The sequence below is a fragment of the Natrix helvetica genome (assembly GCF_964273705.1).
Source record: "Natrix helvetica genome assembly, chromosome: 10".
Classification (NCBI taxonomy): Eukaryota; Metazoa; Chordata; class Lepidosauria; order Squamata; family Natricidae; genus Natrix; species Natrix helvetica.
In genome coordinates, this window is record NC_138561.1 from 21,930,584 (window position 1) to 21,944,932 (window position 14,349).

Consider the following 14,349-nt stretch of genomic DNA (forward strand, 5'->3'; position numbering starts at 1 on the left):
GAATCACGTGCAGCCATTAAGCACAACGTCAGGGGGTGGCTGGTTTCCTCATTGACTTGGCTTATGGGAAGCTGGCAGTGAAGATCACAAGGGGTGAGGATGACGTGACTGGGGAAGCTGTGACCATTGGAACTGTGGGCCGGTTGCCAAGTGCCCCAATTGCGATCCTGTGACTGTGGGGACACTGCAAGAGCCACAACTTCAAGGACCGGCCAGAAGTCTTCTTGTTGAGCACTGTTATAACTTCAAACGGTTGATGAACAAGAAGTCACTAAGTGAGGACTACCTTTATAGTCAAAAGCCCTTCCCTGTCTTTCATGGTTGTCTTTCATGGGTGTAACGATACCCCTGACAAAAGTGGTATCACTTTCGGTGAGCAAGACCCTCAGAATCTCCTCCATGGGGGCTGCTCTGAATCCAGAGCGGTGACCCCACTATGCATGTGTGTGTTTGCAGACCCAACTTCATGCCTACAATGAAGAAAACTGAGTATGTGTCGGTGCAGCCTGCTAATTTCTGTGTTGCTGGATTTGCCTGATTCATTCCTCTCTCTCTTAATTTTTTTTTAAACTTCTTAAATTGTTTTTCCATTCCGTTTAGTTCTAATTGGATACATCTTTCTGTAATTGTCGTTTCTTGTGTTGCCACTTACATGCTTAAATTTTTTGCAACCAATCTATGGGAACAGAACTCCTTTCTCTGCGGTTCTTGGACTCCTCTGCTCCAGGACGGTTACAGTATTCAGTCTTTTCTAATAGTTGGTTTTAATGCGCATTCTTCATTCTGCCACCCTTTCCCCGAAATAGACGGATTTCACTTCAGCATCCATTGTTTCACTTTTCAAAGGGTCACTTTAATTTGGTCATGGATTAGTTGGGAATGGATCCCATTCCGCCCTTTATAAATAGGTTAGAGAGTTTTCCAACAGCTCCTCAAAGGTCACTTGCCAGTATTTCTTCCACAATGAAGTGTTCTTACAGGGATGGCAGTGCCTAGTTGGCTGGGGCTGATCTTGAAACAAGCAGGGGAGGGTCTGGTTAGCATTTGGCTGATGGGGAAATTGTGGGTTTGCAGGCTAGACTGGGAAGCGTAAAAGAAATGCCTATGGAAGACAGACATAATCCTCAAGTGCGCTGAATTCTTCCTAGTATTGGGGCCCAATTTGCTTGCAGAACTTGGGAGGGCTGTTTAACTGTGAAGGGCTGCTCAATACGAACATGCAACAGAGATAACCATGAAATAGCCCTGCGAAGTACCACAAGCAATCTGACATGTTTTAATATTGAGTTTGGAGATGGGCCAATAATCCATTTCTGGTTCGCAGTGATTAGATTGATTAGATGGTTATAATTTGATACATACATAATTTGATCAATAGAATAGTCCTAATGATGGCAGGACAGATTAACTGATATGCAGCATCCCCTCAGACTCCAGGTGAGGGAAACCAGAATTGTCCCCCCAAATTCTCAGCCGCGCCAGTGTTGGCTGAGCTTCTCCGCCATACCCAGAGCAGGCGTCCAACTTCCCCTGGGGGAAAGGGGCCCTCCTCTTCAATTAATTCCGCCTTCCACTGGGAAGATATCCTGAGTAAACAAACAGTGATGCTCCCTATATTTAGGGCGTCTTGGTGGACCACTCTCTCTTTTCCAAAAGCAGAAGATGCAAGATTAAATTAGGTCATCTGCTCACAGCTAAATACAGCTTTTATTAGATAAATACAACTTACATTAGGCAGGCATAGCAATTTTCTGTCTGCTCCTCAAAATTGCTGCCTAAAATCAGAAACGGTTTAGAGCAGCTCTTTTGCCATCTCTGTAGCGGTTGTTATGAAACAGACACTTATCCCACATTTGAAGAAGAGGAACTGAGAACTTTGGAGTTTTAGATTTCGCTAGTAAACTGTCTGTTTGCCTTCCTTCCTTCCTTCCTTCCTTCCTTCCTTCCTTCCTTCCTTCCTTCCTTTCTTCCTCACTCCCTCCCTCCCTCCCTGGTGGATTTATTGACGTAGCTTTGCCAGGTTCTGGCCATATGGTGGAGTTTCATGAAACCATGAAGCTGAATTTGAGGCTCTCAGAAAGTTTGGGGGCTTTTTCCTCTGATTTAGAAGCTGTTTCACTGACAATAAAGAAGAGTTCTTGTTCCTTGCACAGAACGGGGAGGAAACAAGCAAGGTTTCTTCCCTGCGTACCACACGTATCCCTAAACAGCTTTCTGTTACTAGAATCAGGCCAGATGAAAAGCGGTTTTTGAAAGGAAGAAGAATCACAACTGTTTTGAAAGGAAGCAGCTGAAAGGAATTTACATGTTGTTTAAATTGCTTGAAATCAGCATTATTTGCTGTGGTTCAGAAACAAAGGAAATGTATTTTAACTTCAGCTGGCAACCCAATGAGCTTAGCGGGTATCGAAGGAAACATACCAAATGAAGGTATGAAGTTTGTACATGTGCTTAGTATATACACACACACAGAGAGAGAGATGAGACTTACACATTAAAGGTTTTTGAGTAGAGGTCTTTTGTTTTTTTAATGATTTCTGTATCAGCTTGGAGTAGTTGCACCAAGGAAAGATTTGCCGTGGTGAGAGGGGAAATTGATTTGGCCAAGAAGCCTTTGTGGGGTTTCTTAACAATAAATTCTGGCAGCTAATTTTCAGCGGTCCCCAGAGCCTCTTCGTCTATCCTCACAAAGTCAAGTCAATTGATGGATGTAGACAAGACACACACACACAAATACCCCTCTTGCATAATTGCTCCAGAGAGAAGGGCTTATATTTTTAGCAATTTGTTATTTCTGTGCTGTCTGCCTTTAGTGCAGCTATCAGGCTCTGCTGTTTCTGTTCATCGTACAGGTGTTTGATAAACACAACCGGCCAATTCTCTAAATATTGACATAAGCAGGTGTTCGGTGTACTTTCCATCTGTTTAACAGAGTTGATTGATGGCACCCTGGGTTTTTAGTTTTAGTTCTTGTTCCTGCTTCTTGTCTACCAGGTATATAGGCTGAAAGGATGTTTCTCCCTCTAACGAAGAGAATAGAGTACCGGCAAAGAATCAAGCAGTCGTAACCTATTCCGGCAGAAGTAGCAATCTGGGTGTTGAATCAGCAGATGGACCCTGGCCTTGCAGATTAAAGAATATTAAAATTGATGCATCCACAAAGGATTTTCTGTGCAAAAAATGTTTTATTTGTGCGAAACCACAGAGGATGCCCAATCCAGGTTTCAGACGGAGAGGAACGTGTGTGCTCTTCACGTTCTTGTGTTTGGGAAACATGAATCTTCCAACAGAAGAGAATATTTGTAGCTCGGGGTTGAACTGTGGGGTCCTTGGTGCTCTCTGGGCTTGGTGATTTCCTTGCAGACGTTTCATTACCCAACTAGGGAACATCATCAGGGCGCTGATGCTGCAGTCCAACAACCATGCTCATGGACCACCAAGAACTCCATAAATGTGGGTCTACTGAATGGGAGGTATTTAGCTACTTTTCTCCCTCTACATGGCGCTGTGATGAATGCTTCATTGAAGGCAGGACTGGAGGCAGACTTCTTTTGATGCTTGGATGTACTTGGCGCCTTTGATGAATGCTCAGGATTGTTTATTCCAAGCTAAGCCCAAGGAAAGTATTAATCTTACCCCAGGAGAGTAGAATTCCTTTTTTTTATCCTTGGGGAAGAGAATCACTGAAGGAATGGTTTGCATGTTGAGTACAAGAAAACTGCCTTCTACCATGCTGTAGTTTGAGAGAGTCTTTTTTTCAGTTTGGGGGGGGGGAAGGAGTTTGATCCTTTGGTAATTCTTTCCAGATCTCCTGTCAGCCATTATGAGAGCCTTCCTATCACACAGAGAGTGTTTTTGACACGGAGAAACTAAATAGTGTGGCAAGTTCACACTAATATTATTTTGACTCCATCAGTAACAGACAGCTCAGTGTTTCTGGACAAGGCAACAGGAAGGCGGTGACACGGATGGTTCTGCATTGTGGTTACATCTCCCCCCTAAACTGTAGACAGGATTTCAACTCTTGTAGCTGCTGTGGCCTCAATCCAGAGAGATGACAAGTTGAGTCCCCTTGGGTATCAGCAGAGAATTGGGCCATCTTTGCTGCTTTGAAGATCCTTTAATCAGGCAGTTAGAAGTAATTATATTCTGGGTTTGGGTGAATCAGCAATTTTATGGGTCTCTTTAGATGCCAGCCGTGGCCCGTTCAACAAATTTCCCTTCAACAAATAACTACTAAACTTTAGGAATGGAAGTTCCACATTTTTCAGCTGGGTGGGTGGAGTCGTTTGAGTTCCTCTTGCCCTGGACGTAAATTGTTTGTAGTGTTGACATGTTTAAAAAATCCATGCACCCGTGTGATAAAACAAAACAAAAATTATTGCCCTTCATCACCAAAGCGATTCATTCCTAGGAGAGGTAAATCAACCCCTTTTGGCGAAGGCGTCAGAAACAATGCAGACTTCCTTTCCAGGAGTATAAAATAAATTTTTTTTTAAAAAAGGAAAAAAATCCATTTCTATTTGGGAACTCTATGGTTCCCATCGAGTGACTTCCCTTAATGAGTGCAGTTAATCAAATAAAGTGCCATTCTTCTCTACTCACAAATGCTGCACCTTCCCAGGGGTTCCTAGCGAATGCTGAGTCAGCTTCTTCCCACAGCGGTTGTGGGTTCAGTGCTGTGCGTTTGGTGCCTGGGCGACTTAGATTGGGACTAAGGGCAAGGCTGTGATCTCAGTGGGAAGTAAAGCGCCCTATTCACCTGTGCTTCTTTTTAGAGGATTATCCTAGCGGGACGTGGCTTGGGGACGAGAACAACCCCGAGATGCGTGTGCGCTCCCCTATCACCCCGGCAGACATGCTCCACATCAGCACCAATTGCCGGACGGCCGAGAAGATGGCGCTGACCTTGCTTGACTACCTTTTCCATCGAGAAATCCAGGCGATCTCTAACCTTTCCGGCCAAGGGAAGCATGGGAAGAAGCAACTTGATCCTCTCATGATTTACGGCATCCGTTGTGAGTACTGGGTCTCCTTGGGCCTCAGGATCTCTCCCCAAAAGCACGTCTTTCAAACTTGCACAGCAGAGGGACAAACCTGGGCTTTCTAAGGATTTGGGAGATGGTTGGCCAAGGGGGGGGGGGGGGGCGTGATAAGTCTTGTTTTGGTGGGGAGGGGCAGCTACTGTCTTTTGGAACTGCCCAGACAGGCTACAGTCTGCATCCGTCCCACAGAAATCAGCTGGAAAGATGCATTTTCCTTGACTGGGGGGGAGGGGGGGAGATTCAACCTTCGCATTTACACAGCTGCGTTCTAACACAAAAGTTTTCTCAGTCTAGGAACATTACCCAACTGTTTTCCCTTCGCTGTAACGGAAGCCGTCTGAAATTGGCCGGTTTCTGGTTTTTTGTTCCTCTCGAGATAAATATGTAGGGGATGCCTAACTTTTTCCGATGAATGAGAAAGCCAGTCTGGTTTCAGGAGACTGGATTTATAGGGGTGGCTGGACTGCTTCAGTGGACCAAGGAAGTCCAGGAATCTGCGTTGGGGGAAAAAGGCCATTTCTTGAGGAAGCCACTCAGCAGTTATTGAGTTAAGTAAGAAAAAGCTGAAAAGTCCCCAGTGCTATTCGTCTTTCCGATGAGCTCTCTCGCTACCCCACGTCTGATCCAGTTTCCTCATTCCATGCTGCTGCCTGTTAAAAAAATAGAAGTAAATTCGGGCATAGCCCTCCATTGTCCAGTGGCGATAAGGCAGCTGGCCCCAACGGTCAACAGTTGGGATGGAAATCTGTTGATCTTAAGAGTAGGTTGAGAGAAAAGTTGGTTTCGAAAGGAAATGTTGAAGCTGTGGCCGAGATTCTCCTTGTGCGTGTTGCTGTGTGGGCCTACTTAAATGTGACCCAGAAGAGATGTGTTCTAGGAGAAAGGAACAGCAAAGATTCCGAATAAGTACCGCTCCAAAATATTGTTCACAAAGTTTTGTCTATTCCATTGTGATGCTTGTGAACCACATTTCGTGATCAGAGATAAAGGGTTCAGAATGGTGCTCTTTCCAGAGGTTATGAATTTATGAAGATTGATGCTGAGAGGGTAGAAAACCAAGTCAGACGGTTGATCTAAACCAGACATCTCGGTCTGGAAGCTCAAGTTATGGTTTGGATTAGAAGTCATGTTTTGGGGAAGCCACGGCTTACGCTGATGTCTGAACTGAAGCACTGATGAATCCACCCACTGAATACTTTTTATTTTTCGGACTATAAGACACACCGGAGTATAAGATGCACTATGATTTTGAAGAGGTAAATTTAAAAAAAAGTTTTTGCACTCTGCAGGCCTCCCAAACCAGGGGTGAAATCCGGCAGATTCTGACAGGTTCCGGAGAACTGGTAGCGGAAATTTTGGGTAGTTCGGAGAACAGGCAAATACCACCTCTGGCTGGCACCAGAATGGGGAGGGCATGGAGAGTTTGCAGTATCCTTCCCCTGCCTCGCCCAACAAGCCACGCCCACAGAACCAGTAGTAAAAAAAATTGAATTTCACCACTGTCCCAAACCCTTTGCATGCCTCGTATTTTGCAAAAAAAAAAAGGGGGGGGGGCATGCAGATGCTTTGGGAGGCTTGTAGAGTGCTCCTGGGAGCTGGGGGGGGGGGCAAAAACAGCCCATTCTTTGGTCCTTTTTGCCCTCCCCAGCCCCCAGGAGCATTTTGCAAGCCTCTCAAACCCTCTGCACATCCATTTTTGCAAAGGAGCTGGGATTTCAGTAGGCCAAAAATGCTATATTCAGTGTATAAGACGCACCCAGATTTTCACCCTCTTTTTTGGGGGGGGAAAGGTGCATCTTATACTCTGAAAAGTACGGTAATATGTCACCCACCTACCTTTTCTCCAGCCACCTGTGGACGGGCATTATTTTCACCCTGGATGCCGGGGCAACCTCCCAGCAGCCTCCCCGCAAGACTGCCAAGTTGCGTTTCAGTTAAGTCTCGTCTTTCAACCCGTCAGTGGAAAGATCCTTGTTGATCCTTTTCTCTTTCTGGGAAAAAAGCCCCAACCCAATCTGTATTTCATAGAAAATATTTTGAAAAGTATATAATATTCTGCAGCCGCACTTTCCAAATGCGGGGAAATATGCTTATTGAGAATTCTTGATAGTGTGCATAAGCTTTCCCACAAGCCATTAATCTTCCGAGGTGTATATTTTCATTCGGTCGCTTCCCATAATGGCAGTGGGTGGGTGATCAGCGAAGGCAGGATTCAGGCAAAGGCGCCGGTTAAGGGCTCATTCCACCAAGGTTACCGAAGAAAGATTTCCTAGGGTAGCAAAGTCCAAGAGGCAGGGGGAGGGGGGGGTTGTCCCTGAAAAGATAGTTTTACTCTCTCATAAGTATAAATAGTTTTCTCAGGCATTTCTGACTAATCTTTTTTAATGGGATTTGAAGCTAGAGTGCAGGTAGTCCTCGAATGGTGATAACAAGTGAGCCCAAAATTTCTGTCATTAAGTGAAACATTTGTCAAGTGAGTTTGCTCCATTTTACAGCTTTTCTCGCCACAGTCGTTAAGTGAATCATTGCATTTGTTAAGTTAGTAACATGGTTGTTAGGTGAATCTGGCTCCCCGCGGACCTGGCTTGTCAGAAGGTCACAAAAGCGGATCTCGTGACTCTGGGACACTGCAGCCGTCGTAAATATGAATCGGTTACCAAGCGTCTGAATTTTGATCACGTGAGCCCTGGGGATGCTGCAGTGGTCGTAAGTGGGAAAAACGGTCCCAAGTCCCCTTTTTCAGTGCCGTCGTAACTTTGAACAGTCACTAAATGAATGGTTGTAAGTCAAGGACTCCCTGTGTCACAAGGCAGACTTTGTCAGTGTAGGCTGAGGTCTATCCAAAGCCCAGCTGAAAGGCTGGGGGGTGTTTGTGCGAATTCCGATTTCTCAATATGTCTGGCCAATACATCTATTCCTCGCGCTGATTTATCTTTTTTTAACTGAAAGGAAGACACAGGAAAGGGGTTGACTCCAGGACCAACAGTTCCTCCGTCTGCCAAGTTCTGTGAATAATGGACCCTTCCCTGACCGGCTTTTGAGCAAGGGTGCCGCTTCTTATCTGGAGTAAGTGGGACCAGGTCCAGCCCTCGCTCAGAGCCAGAGAAAAGTACAGCCAACGAGGGAGGGTAGGAGCTTTCCCGCTGGGCTGCCAGAGAATATAGAATGTCAGCACGTCTTTCCCCTGGGATTTCATGTGGCTCTTCTCCTTGGGCAGCTTACCCAAGGATCTCTCGGGGGCAGAGAACTGGTGCCCGGTGATCGTGAACTGCAGGTGGGCAGGGATGCATCCGGTCATTCCCCTATCCTTGGGCTGACACACCCACGCAGGGTGGATGAAAAGCTCCATCTCTCAAGCACGCTCAGAATCAGAGACCCAGCCTCCACCCCCAATCAGCTCTTGGCCCAAAGAAATAAACGGTCCGTGCTTTGGAGAAAAACCAATAATGGTGAACCTTTTCAGCAGCGAGCGGCCAAACCAGGACATGCGCGCATGTGTGCACACCACAGTAGGTACGTGGCAGCCAGCTGGTCTTTGGGTTTCTGGCACGCGCATGCAGGCTGGCCAGCTAGTCTTCGCACCCGCCAAAGGACTGGAAACCGAAGACCAGCTGGACAGCGCACGGATGCCTGGTTTTTTTGGCGTTTTTGGAGCTGTTTTCAGGCCATTTTTCAGGCTGCTTTTTGCCTGAACACGGCCTAAAAATGACCCGAAAATCAGCCCAGAAAACGGCCTGGTTTTGGGCTGATTTTGGGGGCGTTTTCCAGTAGTTTTCCGGTGCTCCAGCGCCCATGAAGACCAGCTGTGCACGTGCTTGTTGTAAACCAGAAGAGCAGCTGGCAACGGCGCATGTGCCCACAGAGAGGGCTCTACATGCCCCCTTTGGCACACTTGCCATAACTTTGCCATCGCGGGAGTAGAGCTTGCTTTTTTCCTAAATGGACCGTTGTAGAAACGGAAGCGTTGGGAGAGGGGCAATGGGAGCGCCAGCAGAATTAGGGCGGGATTGTTTGGGACCAAAATTGGGCAGAAATTCAGAGGAAACTTTCTCAGGAGGGCACAGAAGCAGCCGTTCTAATTAAAACCCACTTTTCGTGGGATGACGAATCCCTATGCAAGGATAGAAATGTGGTAGCCTGGCCGTGTCCTCTGTGAACCTGCTATCATTTTAATTCATCAGCGAGAGGGTCTGTCTCATCTGGAACCCATCAGGGTTTAAAATAGCCCAGACAGAGGGCTGCAACCTAAAACAAATTATGCAAACCTATCAAAATAGAACAAGGAAAAAGAAGCAGATTTCTGTTTCTGGTTAACGCAAGATGAACTTCATCCGAAAACTCGCGATTTGCACATGTTGGGAAACCGTCTCTTTTCAGGAGAGCAAAACGGAACAGCGGAAGCTTGGTGCACCGAAGAGCAGAGGGCAGAGCTTCTAACGCAAAATAAAATAAAATAAAATCTGATTTTCTTGGCCATGCAATTCTCCCAGAAACACGCACACCTACCTTGTAAGGTAGCACTAGTGGGATTGGTCCCTCCCTTGCTGACTTTAGGATGGGGAAGCAGACCTGGGGACTTCAACTCCCAGAATTCCTGAGCCAGCCTGGCTTAAGAATTCTGGGAGTTGAAGTCCTTAAGTTGTCAAGGGGCCACAGTTGCCCACCTCTGACCTTGATGGGGAACCTCTTGGAATTGGGTTGGGCGGCTTCATCTTTGCTAGCAGCCTCTTTCCCTTCATCTGCTCGCTTTCTACTTTCCCCCTCCTTACAGGTAGTCCTCGACTTACAACCGTTCATTTAGTGACCGTTCAAAGTGACAACAGCACTGAAAAAAATAGTGATCGAAATTCATACTTACGACCGTTGCTGTGCCCCCCAAGGTCACTTGATCCCCTTTTGCGACCTCCTGATGAAGCCAGATTCGCTTAACAACACGGTTCTCAGCTGCAGTGATTCACTTAACAAATGGGGCAAAAATGGGGCAAAACTCACTTAACGACATAAATCTTGGGATTGATTGTGGTCATGAACCGAGGGCTACCTGTGTTAATTTTTGCCTTGTAGGAACTCCACCTGTGGAAGCTGAGGTGTGAGTTGCAGCTGCAGGATTCATCCTGTTGAGTTAGTTGATCAAAGCAATGTCCCCTCCCGCCTCAAAGAGACGGATGCTTGCCCACTCCGGCTCTGAATATGGGGCCGCAGCATTTATTTTCCGATAGCTGACATTGCGTCACCCGAAAAACCAGAATTCTTCAAAAGAATTATCGTAATCCGGGCTCTCGGTTTTTATTGTTTTCTCGGCTCGCCTATTGCTCGGGGTCCTGCTGTGTGAACTGCTTGGAATACCTCGGTGCGTTCCTCATATTGAACGCTAAAATTTGCGGCCGTATTTTCTGGGTCTCCTGCCTTGTGTTTTATTTTTGTATCGGCTCCAAAGTATTTATTTCCCTCCAGCAGAGAAATTAACTAATAAAAGCTATCGATGCATGGGCTGAACATTGCCAGGCTCGTATTGCTAATATTGAGCCCGAGTCGAGTGTTAAATCTGGAAACTGTTGAGCTTCTTCATAACGGCCCCTGCCTGATGAGCTCTAATGGGAAATTTTAAGCTAAGCTAACGAAGGTGCCGGCTGGCCATTTCGAAGCTATAACACTCACAGAGCATGAAACGCTTGGGCTTTATCCCTTCTCCAAAACCAAAGCGGTCCTCACATTAATCAGCTCTCTTCTTTTAATGATCTGCTTTTTCAGCATCCTTTCCCAACTTCCAGCCAATCGCCAACTTGCTCCCATAAATCAGCATTTCGGGTTACATTAAGTGAGAACAAGAACGTTGCCAATTAAGCCTGGAAACTCCCGCTTGCGAAGAATGTCGAAATCCTCTCCTTTAATACATGCAAAGTAACCATTTCGTGTCCGGCAGGCTTGTAAGTTTCAAGGCTGCTTGGTATCTTTGGAACCATCCCTTTCTAACATTGGCGGTTGAATTCTTCTAGTGGTTTCTCTCCAATTTTCTGGGCATATTTTCAGAGGTCCCCAATTTTATTCACTGTACTGAACAATTCCATCATCGTTTTAAGACTCAGAATTAGAGAGGGAATAATGATTTTTCCAGTTGTTGAATTATACAGCGGAGAAACGGTATAGGGTTTCCTGCCTAGGCAGGGGGTTGGACTAGAAGACCTCCAAGGTCCCTTCCAACTCTACTATTGTATTGTATTGTATTGAGGCACCAAGCACAATTGTGGGAACAGTTTTCTTCACTGTCGGTGCTGAAAAGAAAATTATAGTTTGCACTAGGTCCTAAACTGCCAAGCTACTTGGCGCTGCAGACCGGATTGAAAAACAGCACTAGGTTTCACACACATTTTCGTACAGCATAGCTCCAACAATCGACCTCTGTTCTGATGCCTTAGATTAAGTATAGTAACAAGATTTGCACCACCTTCACACCGCATTTGAAAACCACACACAAAGCTTGCGTCCCTTGATGTCTGAAACACCAAGAGATTTTATTTGGTCACTAAGCCGGTGGAAATCTGTGGGCCCCTGTCCGTTTGAAATGGGGGACTAACAGACGCTCCGAACAAAGCATAGAGCAGCTGAAGTGCTTTGGGAGTTGCATCTACGGAGTGCTAAGGAGTGGAAAACAGCGGAAACTGGCTGGCTTAGGACTCTAGAAGTGAAGCTTTCGTTCATTGCTGCATGTTGCCCCCAAAGGAGGAAAAGCCGTATTGCTGCAATCTTATCTCCTCCACAAACACTTTCTCTTCTCTACTGGAATTGCTACACTTTACCTTTGGTTTCAAAAAGCTCTCCGTTAATCTGTTCAGTCTTGCCATGGGCAGAAAACCGATTGACCATTTTAAGAACAAAGATAGTTAGGTGATGCCTGCAGGTAAGATCCCCGTAGAGCCCAGAGAGTTTTTCTTGGGGTGGTCAGCTCTGGGTCGCCCTGCAATAGTTAAGCGTTGTCTGGCTCCTCGCCCCACACTCCAGTTTTCCTCTTTGCTCACTGTCACAATGTGATAAACCTGAAATCCCAAAAGCAGGTTCCGGGGTCGAATGCTTGGTGCCTTCCTTGGCGATCACCTTGGCAGGATCTCCATGACTTTAAAAAATGCCAAAGCTTCCCAGTTAGTTCTTCCAAGTGGATTGCCGGTTACACCAAGCGCTGTTCTGCTAAATTGGATAGAATATAGTCTCCTGCTTGAGCTGGGGGCTGGACTAGAAGACCTCCAAAGTCCCTGCGTCAGTCTGTTAATAAGATTGCAAGACGTGCAATCCTAGAAAGGCAAAGAGAATGAAGTGCATAACACATCACCTCTTCTTTAACACTTTGTTTTCAGTCCTTTGCTTTTAAAGAAGGTTGTCTAATAACCACAGCCAAGGTTGACCCATCCTTCCGAGGTGGGTGAAATGAAGACCCAGGTGGTTGTGGGCAGAGGCTGATTTGTTAAACCGCTTAGAGAGGGCTGGGAAGCACTGGGAAGCGGTCTATGGGGTCTAAGGGCTATTGCTATTTCCTTTGCCTTGCAGGTCACCTTTTTTATAAATTCGGCATCACAGAGTCTGACTGGTACCGGATTAAGCAGAGTATAGACTCGAAATGCCGGACAGCCTGGCGGCGAAAACAGCGAGGCCAAAGCCTGGCTGTAAAAAGCTTTTCGCGACGGACACCCTCTTCTTCCTCATACAGCGGCTCAGGTAATATTCCCCCCACCCCTCTTTTCCCATCCAAAGGCTTACTGGCCTTCTTGTTTTGGGGCATATTTTTAAATAAGCATTTCCACCCCTATGTGTTGGAGGCAAGGAATGAGCCAAATGGCTTCCACTGGAAACTGTTGTAACCTGATAGTCGCCATTTACCCAAGCAGTAATAATTCACACTGCTCTTAAAGCAGCCATCTACGTGCTTGGGAGTTTCCTTCTCAAACCTCTTTGGTATCATTCTTTCTGAATTAATTTAAACAATAGATCAGTTGTACTGATCGATACCTGCGATTTTAACTTTTTAAATAGCAGTGAAATCAATCCTCCCCTGCCCGTCTTTCCTTCCTAATTTGGTTTCTCACTGAAAGGTGTGGGGCGTATTTTAAAGACAGCCTGAAGCTGGAGAATCTCATATTTCTCCATACCTGGAGCCAGGATAGAGTTCAAAAGCGCAGGAAAGTTTGTTTCCTGCAACATACTCACAAGAACCTGAACTACTAACAGTCAAGGCAAATTGGCTCCAGACAAGAGCCAATGGACTTCAATGGGGGAGGGGTGGTGGAGGACTTCAGAGTCTCACAGGGTATGGAGGTTCCAAACTGATAATGCATTTGACTCCACTCAGCCTGGTCATCCCCTACAATCCTTAGATGATAACTTGGAGAGTTAACACAGTCAGTGTAGGGGATCTGGGACCAAACACCCCAGCGACTGCACTCCCAGGAGTGTGGGTCGGAGGGCTTGTCCTCTGATTTAGTCCACCCCATATCCCAATTGGGATATGCCCTTAGTGAGCCGGTAAGGTTGCCCTTGTTCCTTCTCTCCCTTTGTTTTATCATCTTCCAGCATTCATCTTCCAGCCAGTTAGACTGAACTTGTTGTGACCAGTTTGGACAGGGAGGAAGAATGGTTTAATCAGAAATATTTTGGAAATCTCACTCGGCCTTGGAAATGAGCTTGCAGGAGAACAAAAGAACTGGTTGAGCTCCAGTCCACAGAGCAAATAAAATGCATGCATATGAGCAATAAATGAAAAATACTTATCCCAGCGCACGCCTTTGATGTGGACTGGGGCTCAGCCAAATGGGTCTCTTGCCATGGGACTCGGGATCTTTCGTTCTCCTGTCGTGTAAAGGGAACTTCCCTTGTTTCCTAGAGAGACGCCACATTGGGAGCTGCCTCACCCTGTTGGGTAGCTGCAGGGAAACACGAGAGAAATGCTCGTGCCCACATCGGAACCTCAGTTGGGTTTTATCCCCAAAAGGATCCATGTCCCTATTTGCTTTAATGGGTCGAATGAAGATGCTACATTTCAAGAGTTCCTTCTCGGGAGCCTGGAAGCAGCCGTGGTCTTTTGCCCCTTGAGATGGACGGCAGCAGCGCTGAAGGGAGATTTAGGGCAGTGATGGCAAACCTTTCCGGCACTGAGTGCAGAAAAGGGAGCACTTCGCAGGCATCTGAGCCACAACCAGGAAGAGGGGCTGCCCAGGGGACATGCACACGCTGGAAAATGAACTTCTGGCCAGCAAGTCTTCCGGTTACTGGCCAGCATGCGTGCTCCCACTGGAAAATGGAAGCCCAGCTCTTCCAG

General features: G+C 46.5%; 1 protein-coding gene across 4 annotated transcripts in view; it reads left to right on the forward strand.

The window, feature by feature from the left end:
* The window catches only part of BANP (BTG3 associated nuclear protein), an 84,387-nt gene that overhangs the window by 30,266 nt on the left and 39,772 nt on the right, over positions 1 to 14,349 (forward strand). For all 4 annotated transcript variants that reach the window (XM_081963606.1, XM_081963608.1, XM_081963609.1 and 1 more), the window contains exons 7-8: positions 4,779 to 5,018; positions 12,585 to 12,752. In XM_081963606.1, the coding sequence (XP_081819732.1) occupies positions 4,779 to 5,018; positions 12,585 to 12,752 (408 nt within the window). The remainder of the gene's footprint in view (positions 1 to 4,778; positions 5,019 to 12,584; positions 12,753 to 14,349) is intronic.